The 21116-nt window shown below is 36.6% G+C and overlaps 2 protein-coding genes across 3 annotated transcripts in view; one reads left to right on the forward strand and one right to left on the reverse strand.

Annotated features, from left to right (window-relative positions):
* LOC114580375 overlaps positions 1-5701 on the reverse strand; it is a 29770-nt gene extending 24069 nt beyond the window's left edge. Inside the window, exon 1 of one of the 2 annotated variants that reach the window (XM_028697644.1) lies at positions 5360-5701. The gene's annotated coding sequence lies outside the window, so the exon portion shown is untranslated. Of the gene's footprint in view, positions 1-5355 lie in introns of both variants that reach the window. The other variant, XM_028697643.1, reaches the window with a different exon arrangement.
* The window catches only part of LOC110096620 (sister chromatid cohesion protein PDS5 homolog A-B), a 184686-nt gene that overhangs the window by 74312 nt on the left and 89258 nt on the right, over positions 1-21116 (forward strand). The window contains exons 14-15 of the mRNA XM_028697710.1: positions 3122-3271; positions 3370-3438. Of these exons, the coding sequence (XP_028553543.1) occupies positions 3122-3271; positions 3370-3438 (219 nt within the window). The remainder of the gene's footprint in view (positions 1-3121; positions 3272-3369; positions 3439-21116) is intronic.

Raw genomic sequence — 21116 nt, forward strand, 5'->3', positions numbered from 1 at the left:
ATGCGTAGGATCCCCAGTCTCAATCTTGCATCTTCTGTTTCTCTGAACAAAGTTATATGCATCTCTTCTTAAAAAACCAACATGCTCCCTCCCACCAACTTCATCAGCTAAGTATGTGAATGCATCAATGGTTCTAATCCCAGCATCAGTCATAGATTTAAGAACAAATGCTCTCTCTTCGGTAATTTTCCTGCATGATCTCAATAAATGTTGATCTTCAGGCCTTGCCAACTCATGGTTGTGGTTCTCAACACATTTATTAACCTTCCATTCCCCATCTTGATCAACTGAAAATCTAATCATCGCGGGACACCCAGTCCTAGTATTGGCTTTCCTGTATTTCGATTTAACATTCAGGTCAAGGCCCTTCTTAAAACCAGCTTTCGAACATACATAATCTTTCATCCGTATCTTCCTCGAATTCGGCCAGAAAGAATGATGATCTTTGCGAACACTAAAACCAACACTATGCGCGTATCGACAGTACATATCAAAAGCCTCTTTCTCACTATTACAAACAACCTACGAACAACAACCAAAAAGAGTTTAACATTGGAAACAGACACACAATTTTAAAATAACTTCTGTACCTACCGGTACCTACCAGTACCGACCGATACCTACTGATACCTAGCGGTACTGACCAGTTAAAAAACGGTACTACCAACCCACCAGTACATATATTCTCACCAACACAAAATTTTTAAAACACTAAACAAGTCACGGCTTTCATTTCATATTTATCGATAATATATCAAAGTTTGGTTGGGTCTTCTGTTGCAAACCATCTCCAGCTCTAAGCTCTGGCTCTTGCGTAAAACCTTCCATCTCCGACCAGTCGTTCATCTCTTCCAGCACATTATCCATCTTCAGACCTTACGCCTCGAACCACAGAACTTACGCTCTTCTCCTGCTTTCTGAGGTTTCAGGTTGTTGTGAGAAAAAAATTTTAACTGAGGTAAAAAACACGCGCCAGCAAATATAACCCTAGCTTTAACCGTGCATTTTTTGAAGTAGTTCGGATGGTTCGTGTTATCGGGTTATCAGGTAAACAGAGCACACGCTCTCCTCAGTACGGTGGGGTCAAGGTGGGCTCCACGTGGCGCGATACTACTTGTTTGCATATACAGAACTACGTCCGCACTCCGCACCCAATAAAAGTTCCTTCTTTCTACACACTTTTCCTTAACAAACTTCATAAATTTCAGAAACCCTAAATTTCTAATTTTGAAAAATCTTGGAGAAAAAGCATGATTTCTAGGTTGTGAGCTTACCTTTCCTCTTCCCTAAGCTTTCTCCTTAACTTTCCTCCAAAGGCACATCAGAAACCACCGCCGGCCGCCGGATTCGCCAAATTCCCGCCGCCTTCTTCCCCTTCTCTCTTGTGCGCCGAACAAAAGAAGCGAAGGGATCGAATGGTTCGGTCCCTAGGCGGATGGAAGCTTAAGGGAAAGTGTGTAAATGAGAAATGACGCATGTGCCCCTTCTCCAAATATTTTTTTAAGGCTTCAAGATGGTAAGATGGAAAAAGGCTAAAAATTTACTTAAACGAACTTCGACAATTTTTTAGTTTTCAAATCGTACGAAATTAGGTATGCATTCTTTATACTATTTCGATCGAAATTTCACGTAGAATTTTATAATTTTTTTTTGCGACGAATTCCAACGACTTTGAAATTTCTCCTAATTTCATCGTGGCGCATGAAAATGCGTGCGACGCATCCATTCGAAAGTTTTTGGGTTTTACATGGACAATGGACCGAGCAGGGCATTTCTTCTCCTGTTGAAGAGCTACTACGATTACTTCTATCTTCATTCTTATAGGAGGTCTAGAGGTCCACTCAACGCCGCCCTTCTTCCTCTTCGTTCATTAATTTTAGTAAAAGGAGGCAGCAGATGCAACATGTAGGAGAATTCAAACAACGAGCTTCTTCCCTTTCAATCACCTTTATCTCTTACAGATAAAGGCGTTGCAGCTATAAACATTGGACTCTTGCTTCGGCAACGTAAAAATCTCAAAACATAGGAAATGTAGGTCTATTGGCCTTGTGGATGTGTGTATGACGTTCCCAATTAGAAACCCTACTTTAAATTTTTCTAAAAGACAAAATAATCCATATATTTGCTTTCCACTCTGTGAACTCATGAAAATTTAGTAATTTTTCACGGGTTGCTCTCACGTGAGAGCTCGTAGTGGACAGTGACATGCATCTGGTCGTTGGGATTTTGTGTTCAACGACCCTCAAATGCATAAAATAACATTCAAATTGCAATTTAAACCTTCCCGGTCAATCAAATCTTAGGCTCAACGTTGTATTTGATCACAACTTGAGTGATGACGCATATGTTTCACATTATATAACAAGCTTCACTTCATTAGTAAGTCACAAGTTATGACAAAATTCACATAAAGATATAGGAGGCTTACATTGTTTAATAGTGATTTTTTCTAATTTTGATAAATATTTTATAATGTGTTTCAATTAGTTAAGAAAACTTACAAGCAAGTAGTAGGGTCTTTCATGAATATTCGTGTTTGTATTTCAAATCTCATGATAAGTAAATTGATTGAAATTACATCTGATGTATAACTATCACCAAGGGCTTGGTTCAGATGATTATCTAAATTCATGCTCCTAAATGGGTATCGACAGAGTCAAAGGGATCATACAATATTCTTTAAACACTCAGAGTCAGGGGAGTCACAATATTATGAGTATATGTTGATGATATCAGACTGTGAAATGTATGTACTTAAATATGTTTTTTTTAATGCCACCAGGCCATGTGTTTTTTTTTTGTTGGGTTGGATGATGTGTGTTATATCTTTCAAAGTTGTGATTTTGGAAAAAAGAGTTTGATGATTTGGGCTTGTAGAGTAGAGGCTCGGAAATGCACCAATTAAATAGATACATAAGATCAATTTTTTGAGGATTGTCGACGAAAATTAATGGAGAAAATTAAGACGGATGGAAGTTGCCCAACAAGATTTTAGAAAGGCATCTTATGGAACACTTAAACAAAATTAATGGAGAATGAGTGTCAATAAACCAATTTGAATATTTAGGATGTAGAATAATATTATGACGTTTCCTTGTTTTTGCTTGTGAATTTTGTGCAGAAACTTGTACGATCTCTGCAATGTGGTCAGAATATTCCAACAATCCTGCAGTCTTTGAGTTTTGTTGCATGCCATTCCTTCAGAATATACAAGCTTCATGAAAAAGAAGTTACCGACTTCATTTTTAAGAATATTTTTGTCCCTTCAGAGGTGAATTTATGAAGCCCTTCATAATCTTGATTGATCGATAATGGAAAAAATGGTTATTCCCAACTTTTTGTTTTTTACTTTTCAAATGTATTTTGCAGCTGTATTGTGCAGTTGAGGAATCTTTCCTGAAATTGGATTGCAGCTGCAGCAGTTATTGCAAGCTGAAGGTGAGTGGCACTCCATCCCCTCGATGCATTGGATTGAAGCAATGATTTATCATTTGTTTGTTATATGCTGGTTGCATTTTTTGTCAGCCATAGCAAAAAATTTTATGGGTTCATTGTCATGTTCAGCTTCTGTTTCTCTGTATTCCTTATGTTCTTTTGTTGAACTTGTATGTTTTTCCGTTGAAAACTCTCCTTCGTTGAGAGCATGATAAAGTATATTGAAGGAGAATAATGCCTGATAAGATTTTCATATGCTACATATTAATGAGAGAGAGGTAAATACATGCCTTATCATTGCATACTTACCTAATAAGTATGAAGATCTTGTATGCATTTTCCTTCTGTTCATTAATAGTGTTCTCATATACTCATTAGTATCGCTATAATATATAGAGCTTTTATTATGCGCATGTGTAGGATGTTTTTTTGGGGAAGCGGGGTGGTGTGGTGTTTCTCATAGGTTTAAGGAGAAGTGATTTAAATTGGTACTTGAGGAGTAGAAAAGTTAGAGTGATGAGGATGTTTTTTGGGGAAGCGGGGTGGTGTGGTGTTTCTCATTGGCTTTAACAACAATTGATAAAGTTTCGACAATTCAACATAGAAATTATTAATGGCTTCTCTATCTGAAGGTCGAAATTTATAGTGCCAACTTTCGGATATCAATAGTCGTGAAGCATTTTTCTCTCTATTGAGGCTCATTTTGTTATAACTTTTGCATCTTATTATGCAGGTCATGATAACCTGCCAACCTATCTCACATGACAATACCTTTTGTTGCTTCTTTTAATTTAATATCGTTAACATCTATATTTAAAATTACTTAGCATTCATATTCTCCTATTATTAATCAATATATTTAAGTTGTGTAAACAATAAACATAGCATGTAAAAGTCAACATCTATTTACTCAAGTAAACTTTATATTCTATTAAATAGTTTTATGAATTGAGTTGATTACAGATATCTTGAACTTATTTAGTATGCGATAATATAAAAATGCTTTAGGCTTGTCAATAACATTAAGCCATGCTCAGCTTAAAGAAATATCTATATCTCCACATAATAGTTCATTGAAATTTTAGGAATTAACAAACATTAGCCCAAGAATAATTTTACTCTTTATATTAGAAATTGAGTATCTCACATTAACAATAGAATCAATCATCTTTGGGACTAATTTCTTTATTATATGTCATTGAAGCCTTACCATTCACAGACAACCTAAAAGCAATGATTTTCTTAATTCATTATAAATTCCTAAATCAATAATTCAATTTGTACAAAATAATGTCAAATCATATTTATGAATCAAAAGGATTTTTCCTCATTTAAGTCTTTAAGCCAATCAGTCGAAATCTGCAGTTGATTTTGTCATGATCCGATTGTTGATCTCTGTATAAAGAACCAAAAGGGAAGAAGGTAGAAAACATGCATACGTACCTAGTACCCGTTGGATTCACATATCCCGCCGAAAACCTCCGCAAAACTCACAAGAAATCCCGCTGAAATACTGTGTACGCGGCGCCAAATAAGACATTTCCCGCAAATCCCTCGCAGAGCATCAAATGGTGCTCTTCGACGCCTTCAAAATGACGGCCAAACAAAGCCTTATGTTCGCTCTTCTCCCGCTGAAACCACGCACAAGCTTCCTTCCTCCCTTCCCACTGCCAAGCTCAAACCGTGACCACCTCAGCTCTCGTGTCGTCCTTCCTTCGACTTCCTCTCCTGAACCCAAACCCGCGACCATATCTTCCTCTCTGACTGTCGAGCTCAAACAGAACCCGACGGGAGCTCCATCCGTTACCCAGCCTCACGACCTCTTCAATCCAGAGGGAGAGAGAAAGAGAGAGAGAGAGAGAGAGAGAGAGAGAGAGAGAGAGAGAGAGAGAGAGAGAGAGAGAGAGAGAGAGAGCTTACCTACCTTTTCTTCCCTTGCCTTGACGAAGCCTCCCCCAACCCGTCACCTTCCTCTCGCCAACCGTCGAAACCCTACAGCACCCGACATCCCTTCCTCCATACCCGCAGAGATCCCATCACTCTACCTCATCAAAGCCTCACTCAACCGAACTCCCATCTGTGATCGAGCCTCCATCCGACTTCATCCCTATCTTTGTTGACCCGACCTCTATAGCTGAGATCTCCAGGGACTCCAGGCGACCGACCAAGCCTTCCTCACCATGTACCGTACCCTGCCCTAGCCCGAAGGCATATACTCCCATTGTCGAACTCTAGCCGAAGCCCCTGCCCGATTCCTCTTTACTGTAAAAGGGTAAAAGCTTATTATTATTTTTATTATTACTATTATTTTAAGATTAATTATAATCATAGTTATAGTATTGTGATTATTATTGTGTTTTATTTTATTTTACTTTATGTTATTATTAGTAACTAATTATTACTTTAATTATTCTTAATTATAATGATCATTATCATTGCTATTATTGTAACAAAAAAAAAAGAATGAAAAGATTTCAAAAAAAGAAAGAAAGGAAGGGGAATTAGATTTTTTGTATTTTTGTGCAATTTTTTTATCTCCGCCGTCGTCGCCACCCTGCAAAGGTATAAAAATTCTTAACTCAAAAATCATTCTCTCGTGGCTTGCGATTGGCCGGCAAATCCCCTACGCGCTCACATAGCTTAGTAGAGAGGGAAGACGGCGCGACTCTTGCGACGACCTAAAAAATCCTTCCTCAATGCTAGCGGCGAGCCGACAAACCCTCCTACGCGCTCACGTAGCATAGTAGGGAGGAAAACCGGTGCAGCTCTGCGACGAGGTGGGTAATCTCCGAAGTGCTCATGTAACATGAGGGGGATAAAAAATATAATAAGTACCTCCAAACACTCATGTAGTGCAGAGGGGGGAAAGAAAATTTTGCTCTTTTAATTATGAACTCAAAAACTTTTAAACGCTCATGTAGCGGGCGGGGATAAAAAAATATATATACAGCCGCGGTGTCATTTGACACCTACCTGAAGCGCTCAAGCAGCGACGAGAGGAAGGTTGCATCTTGGTTTTTCCCCTAAATGGGGAGACGTCGGGAGGATGCTGAATTTTTCAATGGACGACAAGGGACTTGGACTTGAATTCAGACAAAGGAAAAGAGCTTTAATTCCATATGAACATTAATTGAATTTGTCAATATTGAGCTCAAATTTGGATGAGCTACATGGGAACTTAAATGAATGACAGTGGACCTAAAATTGAATTAACTTGAACTCAAACAAAAGCAAGATAGCTCGAACTCATATTGAACTTAATTGAACAACAGGAGACTCGCGAATGGAAGAGGCTCATATTGAGCCTGAACTTTATTTGATCATGTTTTGGACTTGAACCTGTGTTTTGAACTCAAAAGGATGAATGAACCCAAACCTAGGGCTGTCAAAACCGGGTCACGAGCGAGTTTGGGTCCAACCCGAAATTGGCCCGACACTGTTCAACCCGACTTGAACCCGAAACCGGTCAGTTTTCCGAACCCGAACCCGACCAGCTTCGAGTCTGGGTAAACCCGAACCCGACCCGATTCGGGTATATTTTATTAAATTTTTTTATTTAATCAATTTATTTAAATCTAAATCAAATTAAGGTAAGATTTACTTCTATTAATTTAAATTTAATCAAGATTAATTTAATTTGGCCAATAATGCTTATAATATTTTGAAATATCATTTACTTATTTCATAAAAATCCATTAAAACCCTCCTAAATTAATTCAAAACGGGTTGATTCGGTTTCCGGGTCACGCCAAACCCGACCCGGTTTTAGAAATGGGTCGAAATCCATAACCCGTACCCGACCCGGTTCGGGTTCGTGTTGACCCAAACCCGAAATTTTAGGGTCGGGTTCGGGTCGGGTTTTCGGGTCGGGTCAAATATTGACACCCCTACCCAAACCCATCTTGAACTTGATTAAAGAAATTTGGGACTAAATTTAATTGAACTCAAGAGACCACAAGGAACCTGACTTGAACAATTTGAGCAAGGACTTGAGCTTGCTAGTTGAACACTTGGACTTGATTTGAACTAAATGACATTAACTTGAACTTGGACTTAAATTCAAAAGAACAAATACATAGAACTTTGAATTTGGGTTTGAGCTTAACATGATTATTTGGGACTTGAACTTGCAAATATTTGACTTAAATCCGAGCGAACTCAATGTGACTAAATGGGATGTAGAACTTGAACTTGATGTAGGAAATATGAAGGCCTTGAACTTCTACACAAACTCATTCTAGAACTTGAAATCAAAATTGAGCCTACTTTGAACCTGCTTATGAGTTGAGTAGCATGGAACTTATTACATACAAAGGACAATAAATTGAAGAAGATAACTTGAGCTTTGAATGAGCAACAATAATCCAAATGTCATCATTGGCTGATAAGAATGTGTAATCTAAATTACAAATAAATACACAAGAATACTTTAATGAATATTGCAATTCATATGTGAGATATTTCACTGACAAGTTATAATGAAAGCTCAAGCGATAGATGATTTGGGACAACTTGCATTAACTGCTAAGACATGAGAAATGAAGTGGTGGACGATATCATCATATAGATAGGTGATAACTCACTAGCGATGGAGAATAAAGGGTTGCTCGTAACTTAAGAAAAAGAACATGCAATAAGTACATCAGTAACCTTGTGATTTATTATGTGGAGACATTAGCTTCTTTTCCCCACCCGTCCCTCCTTGGACATCGGAAGCTAGCTTCAGGCTGAGTAGCGGGAGCCACTTGTTGAGGCTGCTGCTGTGAGATGCTTTGAAGGAGGATTTCAGATAATAAATTTCTGAAATCTAGTTGTTGGAATTCAATAAAATGCTGAAGCTGGTTGTGCAGAAGAGTGGTGGAAACTGATGCAGGCTAAGTTGGTGTAACTGGGAGGGAAAGTGAAGAAAGGAGACTTAGGAGAAGAGAGGTCACATTGGGGTGAATGAAGAAAAACTTCTTTGAGGTAAACTTATAAGATTTTCATATAAATTATTATATGTTATTTGAATGTAAATTTGAATGATCAACAATTATGATTTAGATTGTATATAAAAGGAAAGGAGGCAAGGGTAAGCATTGAGAACAACTTCCATTCTAAAAGTTGAGAAGTTAGACCCAACATTGAATTGGAAAGTTGAAATGGTGCAAAAGCTTATAGCCATTATATAACTTATTTAAAGATGTGGAATAATCTTTGTAAGATAAATAATACGGTTAGGCACTTTCAAGCTCAATATGACATTTCAATATGTTAACATTGTTAAGAATTTCTTATTAATTATTGTCTATTGTTGGTGTATTTCATTGGGCAATAGCTCATTAGCAGTGGTTGTACTGCAGGTAAGGGAAAGGAGCCCATGGGGCACTAGGCGAGAAAGAGATGATCATCTGTTTTTGATGTAATTATGTTTTGGAGTACAAGGAGATCTGAATAATAGCTGTATAAACCTTTTGATATGTAAGTAAAGTTCAAAAGTTTTAGTAGAGCTCTGTAATTGTTTAATTATGTTGATGTTTAGTAAGTAATATTACATGCTTCCTGTTGTTAAGAGTGGAGTTTGATATGTTGAAATCCTTCTCTGTTATACTTCAGTTTGTGGTAGAGGATGAGCCAAACTGGGGTGTGACAAAAAGACATCATGTCCGTAGCACATTCAAGGTACCTACTAATTGTTGTGGCAAAGACACTATAACATCTCCATGGTCGACAATTGTCCAACATCAGTCAAATGCACCAGCCCTATATAAGCAAGGACAGATAATACTTGGTGAAGTACAAATATCCAAGGGGTTGTAGAGTACTCGTTATACATACTACATGCTATTTGCAAGCATAAGAAAATGAGATACGACAAATGCAAAATATCTACGAGTCGTTATAGAAGAGCCGTCGAACACCCGATGTGTCATCTTCATGGTAAATACAGAGGAGAACTATAGCAGATACGAGCTCTTACAAGATATCATAGAGGACCCATTATATACCATATATTATTTACAAGCATCTACAAATGTAAAGCAGGAGATTCATTAGTGCACTACAATCTACTTGTAGAAAATTAATAAGCAGTGCACGACAGTCTACCTGTATGCAATGGACAAATGACTAAAGTATAACGCCATGCCACCGGATATGCAACTTTTGTACAAACAGACATAAAAAGTTTACAAATATTTTCAAAATATTCCTGCATATGCACTGTAATATGTATGTACATAGGTACACTAATGGGTAAAGTGAATTATAAAACCCGCGTGGGCCTCGACGGGCGTGTTGTGGGCACACACGTGACGTATAAGGATGCTGCACGGATCATTAAATTTGAATCCGATCCTCATATGCAGGTAAGTAGGTGTCGACAAAGTTCAATAAAAAATTATAAAATGCCCCCAAACACCCGCATGGGCCTCGGCGAGCGTGTTGTGGGCACACACGTGACGTTTAGGGATGCAGCGCAGGTCAATAAGTGAATTTAAGTTCGAACCCGATCCTTCAATGCGAAGCAATAGGAGTTGACATGGTTCAAACCATCAAACAAATATACGATTGTGGCGACTAATAAATTTTTCTTAATACATTCATATTAGTTCTTCAAGGCCTATAATAATGAGAATTCTCTAACAAAGGCATAAATCATATGAAATCCGATCCTCTGTCAACAGCTCAATAGAGTCGACAGGGTTCAATCTACGAATGGAAATGACCCCAGATACCCCGATGATGGCCGCGTTGAATATAAATCTCAACCGGAGGGGTTCATTCTAAATATTTTAGAATGCCACCCAAAATCCAAATTCAACGAAAATCCAAAAATTCCATAATTTAAATATTTAAAATTTTAAAATCAACCATTCAAACACTTAAAGCAAAATTCATCCACCCCCCGCAACAGTTTGTCGAGGTGGAAAAATTCGAATATAACTTCAGCTCACATAAAGCCAAATGCATAGTAGAAAATATCACTAAGATCTATTCTTAAACAATCTCCTGCCAGTAAGGACGTGGTATGTGTCCTCTAATCGACGGTTTTGCTGCCAAATGACATCACAAGATAAATGGTTATTACCCAGGGCCTTCTGAACCGAGCAGTTTTGCCGACAAATGGCACTCGAAATACCGATTATGGCCAAAGCAAATATGCTTCTTAGTGACTTCAAATCATTGAGATATGAATTAATAGGATATGACCGATAGGGCACAAAGCTGATGCATTCATGTTTTTAGTCTATTTTTGTTTTGATGTATTTTGAATAATATTAGTTGTGTTTTATGTTTTTTTAAGCTTTCTAATGATGAAGAGTATCAAATGATCATGGTAGAAAGTGCTTGGGCATGACAATCCTTGGGTTTGCTTGCATTTGGGTCCTATTTGTCTTTGGGTTGCTTGTTGTTCTCGGTTTGGAGCTGTTTGCTACTCTCGGGTTAGGCCTTGGTTGCTTAGTGATGAACTTAAAATGTGGGTTATGCTTGGTGTTAGCTCATTAATGCTTGAGCTGAAGTTTAGCTCAATAATTGGTGGAATAAATTCACTTCCTAGCTCATAAAATCAAAGAGGTATTCTCATTATTGTGGAGTGGACTTGTGTCTCTTCCCTTCCCCTTTGCCTTCTCGATTTTTCCCTGGGTGTTGCTGTTCCCCTAACTTCTCCCTCTCGGTTTTTCCCTGGTTGTTTACCCGTGAGTCTCTGCCCCGTTTCCTGTGCTGGCTCCTCGGGTCCCTTGCTGGCTGGGCTTCACGTGGCTTGCTGGTTGGGTTTCCTGTAACTTTTTCTCCCTGTTTTTTGTGTAGTTTTTGTTGGATGTTGTGGTGTCTTTTGGCCTTTCATTTCCCCAATACTAATTGGTTTTGGTTAGAGGTGTTGCGGTTGTTTAGCTTCTTCCTTTTGCCTATAAAATTGAGATGTTTTGAGTTGGAAATGGTTGTTGAAAATCTGAGCAAAGTCTTTACAAAAACCCGAGGGTTTATTTTCTTGGAAAAGCTTGAGAGCCTGTTCCACCCCCTTTCCTCTATATTTTCGTCTTGGCTTCTAACATTTTCTTCTCTACGCAAGTTCCACTCCACCTATATCCTTCTTCTTGAGCTCTTGGAAGTTATTTGTTGGCTGAAATTTAGAGACATTTGCCGGAGGAGTTTGGTAGGACATTGGAATCTTTTGCAGTGGTGGACTCTCGGTTTGTAAGCCTAAGCACAATTTTAATATATTTTCCTACTCTCGTTGCATGTGAGGAAACCGCTAGACGGTTGTTATGAGGATAGCGTTTTATATTATTATTTTGTTTCGTTTGATTTTACTTTTATTTTTCCAATTGTTTGTTTGGTTGTTTGCAAGCTATAGTGAATCGAGTTTGATTTTATTTTGTCAGGATGTTCTCCAATTTGTCTTTTCTCTCTAGTTTTCTTACATCAGGCATGGTATCAGAGCCAGTTAGAATATCCTTGGTTGGTGAGTCTTTTCTTTTGAAATCTAAGATGGCTAATAATCCGGGGGATTGACAAAATATGATGCAACAGTTAGCGAACTTGCAAAATCAGATGAATGAAATGGCTAACACCCTTGCTAATCTAAACGTTAACCAACAACATGTCCAAGCATATGAAAGTGAAGAAGTACTTTGGAACCAAAATAGGTGACAACGAAATTGGGATTTTGGGATTAAAATTGATGTTCACAATTTTTAGGGTAAATTACAACCTGATCTATTTCTCGAATGGCTTGAAAAAATGGATCAATATTCGATTGGAAAGAAATTCTTGAAAATAGAAAGTAAAATTTGCAAGTTTAAAACTCAATGGTTATGCTTTTACATGGTGGAAAAACTTACAAAACAATAGACTTAGGCGTGGAAAAGAGAAGATAAAAAACTAGGAACGAATGAAAGAAAAAAGTGAGAGGAAAATTCTTACCGTCTGATCACGCACGAACACTATTCAAGAATTTAATAATTTGTGGCAAGGAACTCAATCTGTGGAAAAATATATTGAATTGTTTTACAAACTTCAATAAAAAGTGATTTAGATGAGTCTGAAGAGAAAACTATCTCAAGGTATATAAACGGTATTAAGTGGACAATATAGGATCAACTGAATTTGCATCATGTAAAAAAGTTTACGAAGCATATTATATGGCATTAAAACTTGAAAAAAAACATCAAAGGGAAAGGAGTCACAACAAGATAACATAAACTTATAAATGACGACCAACTGGTGGGGTTAAAATTCAATCTCAAACTTCTGTGGAAATATCAGGTACTAAAGTTAAGTCTTTTGAAAATCAAATGCGGATAAAGGAAAGGGAATTATGGGATCTAAACCATTTGAACAACCTAGATTTATTGGACCATTCTACAAATGTGGGCTTTATGGTCATCTTTCTGCGGCATGTAGAAAAAACAACCCACCAAGAAATAATTTCATTGAAAATGATGAAGAGGTAGAGGAAGAAGAAGAAAACGAATCTGAAACTAAAATGACATTGAATTAGAGAGAGTAGATGTTGAGGGAGATGATGGTGAAGAGCTTTTGGTAATACGACAAGTCTTAACAACAAAAATTAACAACGGGGATAAGTGGCTTAGGAGAAACATTTTCAAAACAACTTTTACGGTTGAGGGAAAAATCTGCACTCTTATGATCGACAGTGGAAGTTCTGGAAATTTTGTGTCACAACTTATGGTTGATAAACTCAAGTTAAAGTCCAAACCGCTTGCTAAATCTTATAAAATCTCTTGGTTTAAGGAGGGAGGTGAGGTTCCAATCACAAAGCAATGTGTTGTCAATTTAATAATTGCAGGGTCTTCTAAAGATCAAGTTACCTGTGATGAAGTGCCTCTTGAAGTTTGCCACATTCTGTTGGGTCGACCTTGGTAATTTGATAACAAAAATATTCATAACAGAAAAAAGAACACTTATACATTGATTCAAAACAATAAGGAATTTACTCTCTATCCTTAAAAACATGTACCTAATTTGCATGCTAAAAATAAACAAGGTTGCCAAAATAAATACTCATGAACTATTTTTGAATGCGAACGATTTGAAACACTCTGAAGTAGCTTACTTGGTTTTGGGAAAGGAAACATATTCTATTTTTCAAATTTCTAATAAAATTCGACCTTTAATCGATGAGTTTTCTGATATATCACTTGAGGAATTTCCTGTAGGTTTTCCACCGATGAGAGATATTCAACATCATATTAATTTAATACCTAGAGCCACTTTACCTAACCTTCCTCATTAGAGGATGAGTTCAACTTAGCATGCTAAACTTTTTAAGCATGTAACTGATTTATTAGAAAATGGTTTGATTAAAAAAAGCTTAAGTCCCTGTGCTGTGCCTGCTTTATTGACTCCCAAAAAAGATGGAATGTGGAGAATTTGTGTGGATAGCAGAGCAATAAATAAAGTCACTATTAAATATCGATTTCCTATTCCTAGGCTAGATGACATGCTCGATATTCTAAGCAGTGTAAAAATCTTTTTTAAAATTCATTTGAGAAGTGGGTATCACCAAATAAGAATAAGACCTGGGGATGAATGAAAAACTGCTTTTAAAACTAAAGAAGGTTTATATGAATGGCTTGTGATACCTTTTGGGCTTTCAAATTCTCCGAGCACTTTTATGAGAACTATGAACCATGTTTTGAGATCTTTTATTTGAAAGTTTGTTGTGGTTTATTTCGACGATATTTTGACTTATAGTATTCATGCTTCTGAGTACTTTAATCATGTGAGACAAGTGTTCTAAACTCTAAGGGAACAAAAGTTGTACATCAATCTTAAAAAATGTTCCTTTATTACTTCGAGCTTAATATTTTTGGGTTTTATTGTTTTTGCTGAGAGAATAAAAGTTGATCCGATAAAAATTGAGGCAATTCAATGTTGGCCCACTCCTAAAACATAAGTGAGGTGAGAGGTTGGCTTCTTTTTATCGAAGGTTTATTAAGAACTTCAGTTCTTTGATTGCTCATATTACTGATTGCTTAAAAAAGGGGATATTTAGGTGGGCTCCTCAAGCTGAACAAACTTTTGAAATCATTAATGCAAAAATGAGTCAGGCTCCCATTCTTAGCTTGCCAAATTTTGAAAACTTTTTTGAAGTTGATTGTGATGCTTCTCATATTGGTATTGGTTCTGTGTTGAGTCAAGAGGGAAAACATATTGTTTATTTTAGTGAAAAACCAAATGATGGTCGATTCAAATATTCTGCTTATGATTTAGAATTTTATGTTATTGTTCAAGTTTTGAAATTCTGGAGATGTTATTTGATTAAACGGAAATTTGTCTTAAATACTGATCACGAAGCACTACGTTTTATGGGCTCTCAAAAAAATTTGAATAAGAGGCATGCTAAGTGGGTTTCTTTTTTGCAAGAGTATACATTTCATATCAAACATAAAACTGATGTGTTAAACAAGGTAAATGATGCTTTAAGCCGTAGATCTCATTTGTTGGTAACTATTTACCTATCTATCACTTCTTCTGATTTTTTGAAGATTACTTATGCGAGTAATGTTGATTTTAAGAATATTTGGGATTCCTGTCTTGCTTCTGGAATTGATCCTACTGCTCTGTTATTCATCAAGGGTTTTTGTTTAAGGGATCTAGACTTTGTATAACGAAAAATTCTTTAAGAGAACAACTTGTGCATGAACTTCAGAATGGGGGATTGAGTGGACATTTTGGGCAGGGAAAAACTGTTGCTTTGGTTGAGGAGAAATATTTCTGGCATCATATGAGAAAAAGAAATGCTAGCTGGTGAAACAATGCAAAATTTGTAAGGCTTTTAAAGGAACTTCTCAAAATACTGGTTTGTATACTCCTCTTCCTATTCCAAATAAATCTTGGGAGGATATCTCTATGGATTTTGTTTTGGGTTTGCTTGTTACTGCTAGAAAGTTTGATTCTATTTTTGTGGTGGTGGATCGCTTTAGCAAAATGACACATTTTATTCCTTGCAAGAAAACTTCTGATGCCTCATATATTGCTGATTTGTTCTTTAAAGAAGTTGTTCGTCTTCATGGTATTCCTCGCACTTTTATTTCTGATAGAGATACTAGATTTTTGAGTTATTTTTGGAGAACACATTGGGCAAAATTAGGAACTACTCTTTAATTTAGCAGTGCATATCATCCACAAACTGATGGGCAAATGGAAGTTATTTATCGAAGTTTAGGAAACTTATTGAGATGCTTAGCAGGTGAGAAACCATCCAATGGGATTTGATTTTGCCCCAAACTGAATTTGCTTACAATAATTATGTTAATCGCTCAACTGGTAAAACTCCATTTGAAATCTTTTATTGTCAACCTATACTTCACATTTTAAATAGAATTTTTTTGCCTTTGCCAACTAAAATTAGTGCTGAAGTTTCTTAAATTTTTGACCATATCAAAACTGTCCAACAGTAAGTTCTTAAAAAACTCCGAATGGCTAATGTTAAATTCAAAACTGATGCTAACAAACATAGTAGGGAAGTTTATTTAAAAGAAGGAGATTTGGTTATGGCTTACTTTCGTCGCCAACGATTTCCTGTTGGTACTTTTAAAAAATTAACCAGGAAGAACGTTGAGCCTTTTCATGTTCTAAAAATATTGGGCTCAAATGCTTATCTCTTGAATCTTCCTTCTACTGTTGGCACTTCTTCTTGTTTAATATTTCTTACCTTTCTTTATATGAAGGAAATTCTGAAGATCATGTGGAAATTGAAATTTTACCACTCTCCACATCTGTTTTAAGTTATGATAAATATGTTGAAGATGTTATTGATGTCAAGGTTACTAAAACTCGGCATGGCGAACACATGAGGTTCTTGGCAAAATGGAAGAATCGTCCTTTGACAGACTATACTTGGATGGACACAAATGAGCTGAAAAAGCGTCCGGAGCTTTATAAAAGGATTGTGGAAGCTTTCTCATCAGGAGATGAGATTTTCCCACCAGGAGGAATTGATGCATTCATGTTTTTAGTCTATTCTTTTTTTAATGTGTTTTATATTTTTTTAAGCTATCCAATGGTGGAGAGCATCCAATGATCATGGTAGGAAGTGCTTAGGCATGACAATCCTTGAGTTTTCTTGCATTTGGGCCTTCTCGTCCTTGGGCTGCTTGTTGTTCTCGGTTTGGAGCTATTTGCTGCTCTCTGGTTGGGCCTTGGCTGCTTGGTGATGAGCTTAAAATGTGGGTTCTACTTGGTGTTAGCTTATTAATGCTTGAGCTAAAGTTTAACTCAATAATTGGTGAAATAAATTCACTTCTTAGCTCATCAAAATAAAAAATGTATTCTCATAATTGTGGAGTGGACTATTGTCTCTACCCTTCCCCTTTGCTTTATCGGTTTTCCCATGGGTGTTGCTGTTCCCGTAACTTCTCCCTCTCGGTTTTCCCTTGGCTATTTTCCCGTGAGTCTCTGCCCCGTTTCCTGTGCTGGCTCCTCGGGTCCCTTGCTGGCTGGGCTTCCCGTGGCTTGCTGGCTGGGTTTCCCGTAGCTTTTTCTCCCTGTTTTCTGTGTATTTTTTTTGGAATGTTGTGGTGTCTTTTGGCCTTTCATTTCCCCAAAACTGATTGGTTTTGGTTGGAGGTGTTGTGGCTGTTTAGCTCCTTCCTTTTGTCTATAAAATAAATATGTTTTGAGTTGGAAATGGTTGTTGAAAATCTGAGCAAAGTCTCTACAAAAAACCTGAAGGTTTCTTCTCTTGGAAAAGCTTGAGAGCTTGTTCCACCCCCTTTCCTCTCTATTTTGTTTTGGCTTCTAATCTCTTCTTCTTTACGCAAGTTTCACTCCACCTGTATCCTTCTTCTTGAGCTCTTGTAAGTTATTTGTTGGTTAAAATTTGGATACATTTGCCGGAGGAGTGGTAGGACATTGGAATCTTTTGCAGTGGCGGTCTCTCGGCTTGTAAGCATAAGCACAATTTTAATATATTTTCCTACTCTTGTTGCATGTGAGAAAAATGCTAGACGGTTGTTCTGGGGATTAACGTTTTATGTTATTATTTTGTTTCGTTTTATTTTACTTTTGTTCTCCAATTTGTCTTTTCTCTCTAGTTTGCTTACATTAAAAGCCCTTTGTTAGCTAAAGTGGATTCAAATTTATCCTCTTAGGCAAATATCCATCCTAGGTCTACAAGATCCCATTGTATGAAGCAACCCATTACTGCTGAAAAGGATCTTTTTGTCAGGTCGAGTCGACTACCTCCTCTGACTAATTAGATCGGGGACCATGATGGCCTAAGACGACGGAACCATGGGATCTTGATAGGGTCCATCATCCATTCCCCCACCATTCACTTTAAGTACAAGGTGGTGAAATTTTCAATTTTAAATATGAAATCTCCAAACTCTTCGAATTTCCAAATTCTGATTGCCCATACTACTACTATACGCCAGATACTACGTATCTATAAATACAATGTATCTTATTGACAACTAGCCTTAATCAAAAGTTCTCTCTCGTTACCAGGAGGGGTAATTAACTATAGGGGTTTGTGCCTATAGGAAAACCAGAAGTCAGATTATAAAGTCCTCGTAAAATGAGGGCAAAATATCTCGGTAGTGACTTATCTACAAACCCATATGCCTTTCCAAAATTTACCCCGGAACTTACTTCCGTTAAAACTCCCACGAAGAACGAAAAAGAAACAACGGGCGGAGGCTATGTCCGTATTTTCGGAGCCCACATCGGCCCGGATACTCGATTTAATGAGGCGGAAATTAAAAGTCGGATGGTAGGTTCAAATCATTTCAATTCGTAAGCAAAGTGACATGAAATTTTCCATTTAACTGAAGAGCTACTAACAAAAAAAATCTCAAATACTTAACATGAAATTTTCCATTTGTAGACGTCATAAATTACCTATTTTCATTAATGTGTCATCTTCTATAGACGAACTCCTCTCTTTCTGTCATTTTTAAAACTTTGGAATCTTACCTGAAAATATTATTTAGTGGAATGAGTTTACAAAGTAAATTCATTGGGTAATCATTATCAATTATAAAAAAAGAAAAACATAAATATATTATCTTATACTTTTTTCTTAATACACAAAATTCCGATATGTACATCTTTCATGCATTATAAACTTTCAATCATAAATGTTACATTTCATCATAACATTTCCTTTAACAGTTTTGACATTTACTGATGCAGGACTAAGGCTTCGTTTGATTCGGTTTATGCTTACATAAAAAAGAGTTTTAGAAAAGGAGGTTGAGAAAAAGCCGTTCAATAAAATGGAGTTTCAATATTGAGATATGTTTGACTAATATTTTTAAAAGTGCTTATTAATACTTGAAAGTAATTTTAAATTGTTTGTTTAGGAGTTCTGCTTTTGAGATTTTATTATTTTATACTTGAAAGTAATTTTAAATAAGTAATTCGCTTCCGAAACTCCGTTTTGTGACCGAAGAAGCAGATACGAAAAGAATTTTGTAACCGCCGAAAAAACGATGTTTATTAAAAAAGAATTATTGCTAAGCTTTGATTCCAAACAGTAAATACTAATTGATTTTGGCGTATTCAAACGGAAACGGAAAGAAAAAGCCTAATCAAACGGGGCCTAAAATGTTTTTAAATGTATGCGATACAAAATTGCACGATTTCCTGAGTTAAGCAAGTAAGATTAAAACTGTTAGCAATCAAAATGACAAAATAAAACAAGAGAGGGGTGCCTATGTTTAGACTAAGCCGCTTGCAAAACAATTGGAAAATCAAAACAAGTTAAAAATTCAACAATCATGCTGAGTAAATAACTTTCAACAAAAATCCCTAATCTAACAATAAGATTAGAAGCATGGAAAGTACACTCAATCCTATGTTTACTAGGTTTTGGGCAATGGCGAAACAAAACCCTACGTTTACTAGCTTAGGCACAGGTTGTAAAACCCGAAAATGCCGTCTAAGACCTCGCACGCTTTTCAAAGCGCCGCGACGAGGTTTAAGTGAAAATTTTGAAGTTGTCAGATTTCGACGGGAATAATTTTAGAAAATAGAATGCAAAATTCTGATCGTTTTTATATATAGAACCTATATTTAATTATGAGTATTTTGAAGATTATGAATTTTGGAAGGATAGAAATGCCAATTCTACCCCTAGGTGTTTCTTAAGCAAAATTTACTTAAGTGAGGGCATTTGAGTCTTTTGGCATATCCCCTTTCTCCCTAAATGAACTAACCGAGCCCTCATTCTCCCCATTCGCACGGTTTGAGCGGAAGAAACCGAGAGGGAGCGCACGGGTAGAGGCGACGGGCAAGGGAGATCGAGCGGCTCCGGCGGCGGTTTCCGGCGGCCAAACTTGAGGAAAATCGTAGAGGAGACTAAGGGAAGTGAAAGGTATGCATTATAATCAATTTCTCTCCTCTCATTCTCAAGATTTTTGGAAGAGAAGATTTCTAGGGTTTGAGAAAAACTTGAGTTTTCTTTGAGATTCTTTTGAGAAAAGTTTAGGGAAGGTTAAGAGGATGTTTCTAAACCCTAATGTGCATCTTCTTTCATAAAAATATGAGTTTTGTAAATTAGGGTTTTACTTAAAAGTGATCTTCTTTGTAAATGTCTTCACAAACGTTGTTTCTAATGACTTGAGAAAGCTTTTATGTAAAGACATTGTAAAGTATAAGCAAAGTTTTGAGTTTATGGAAATTAGGGTTTCACTCAAAAATGATTTCCTTTCAAGTGCATTCACAAAGGTGTTTCCTAATGATTCTTGGAAGGTAATTATGGAATTTGATTTAGGTTTTAAGAGGATAAATTGTGTTATGAAATTTAGGGTTTTGTAGAAGTAGGAGTTTTCTTTATGGTAAGCTTAGAGAAAGCTAATGTGATGCTTTTAACACCCTAATGTGAGTCACTTTTATGAAAATATGGATTTTATTTGGAATCTAGAGTTTTCTTTTAAGGTTTGAGGGAGGAAGCTTATGTTTACATATTATGTTTTGTTACTTGTAGAGTTTGATTTCATAAGAGAAAAAGGGGCGTGAAGATTTTTTGAAGGATTCGCCTGGTGGTGGACGGTTTGAGGTAGGTGGAATGGATTTTCTTTTAAATAATAAACAACTTTTATTTCATTGAATTACATAGAAATTGCCAAATCAATTATGCTCAATTGAACCCTTATGTCTCAACTTTGATTTTGTAAGTTTATGGATATTTGAGGCAATTACAAATGTTTCCCTATGAAATGCTCAACTTATGATTGGACTACATACTCATTTCCTACACATGCTCTACATGATTTTCTCTACCTTACATGCAATGTTCATACAAGCATAGCAAGCATACGCATCTTTGAGGAAACATACACTTGCATAGCTTATGGATAGTTCTACATTGAGCATCTTTATGATTATATAAATACTAAATGTATGTGCATGTTGACGCGGGAGTATCACATGGAAAAGGAGGCTCTTTGAGCCATGGAAAAGGAGGCTCTTATGAGCCATGGAAAAGGATGTTTCTTATGAACCAATGGAAAAGGAAATGACCAATTTATATGTACCTGATCAGTACAAGTGATACTCCTGAGACGGGTGATATTGTTATATGCATAATAAGCTAGTATGAATGTTTCATACACATGCTACATGCAAATGAGATTATCCCTTGAGGCATGGTTTTAAAAAAAAAAGAAAGAAAGGAAAAGGTTATGAAAGGAATATGCATTTGAAAGTTGAGGTAAAGGTATGCT

This window comes from Dendrobium catenatum, unplaced genomic scaffold, assembly GCF_001605985.2.
Source record: "Dendrobium catenatum unplaced genomic scaffold, ASM160598v2 fragScaff_scaffold_989, whole genome shotgun sequence".
Lineage (NCBI taxonomy): Eukaryota > Viridiplantae > Streptophyta > Magnoliopsida > Asparagales > Orchidaceae > Dendrobium > Dendrobium catenatum.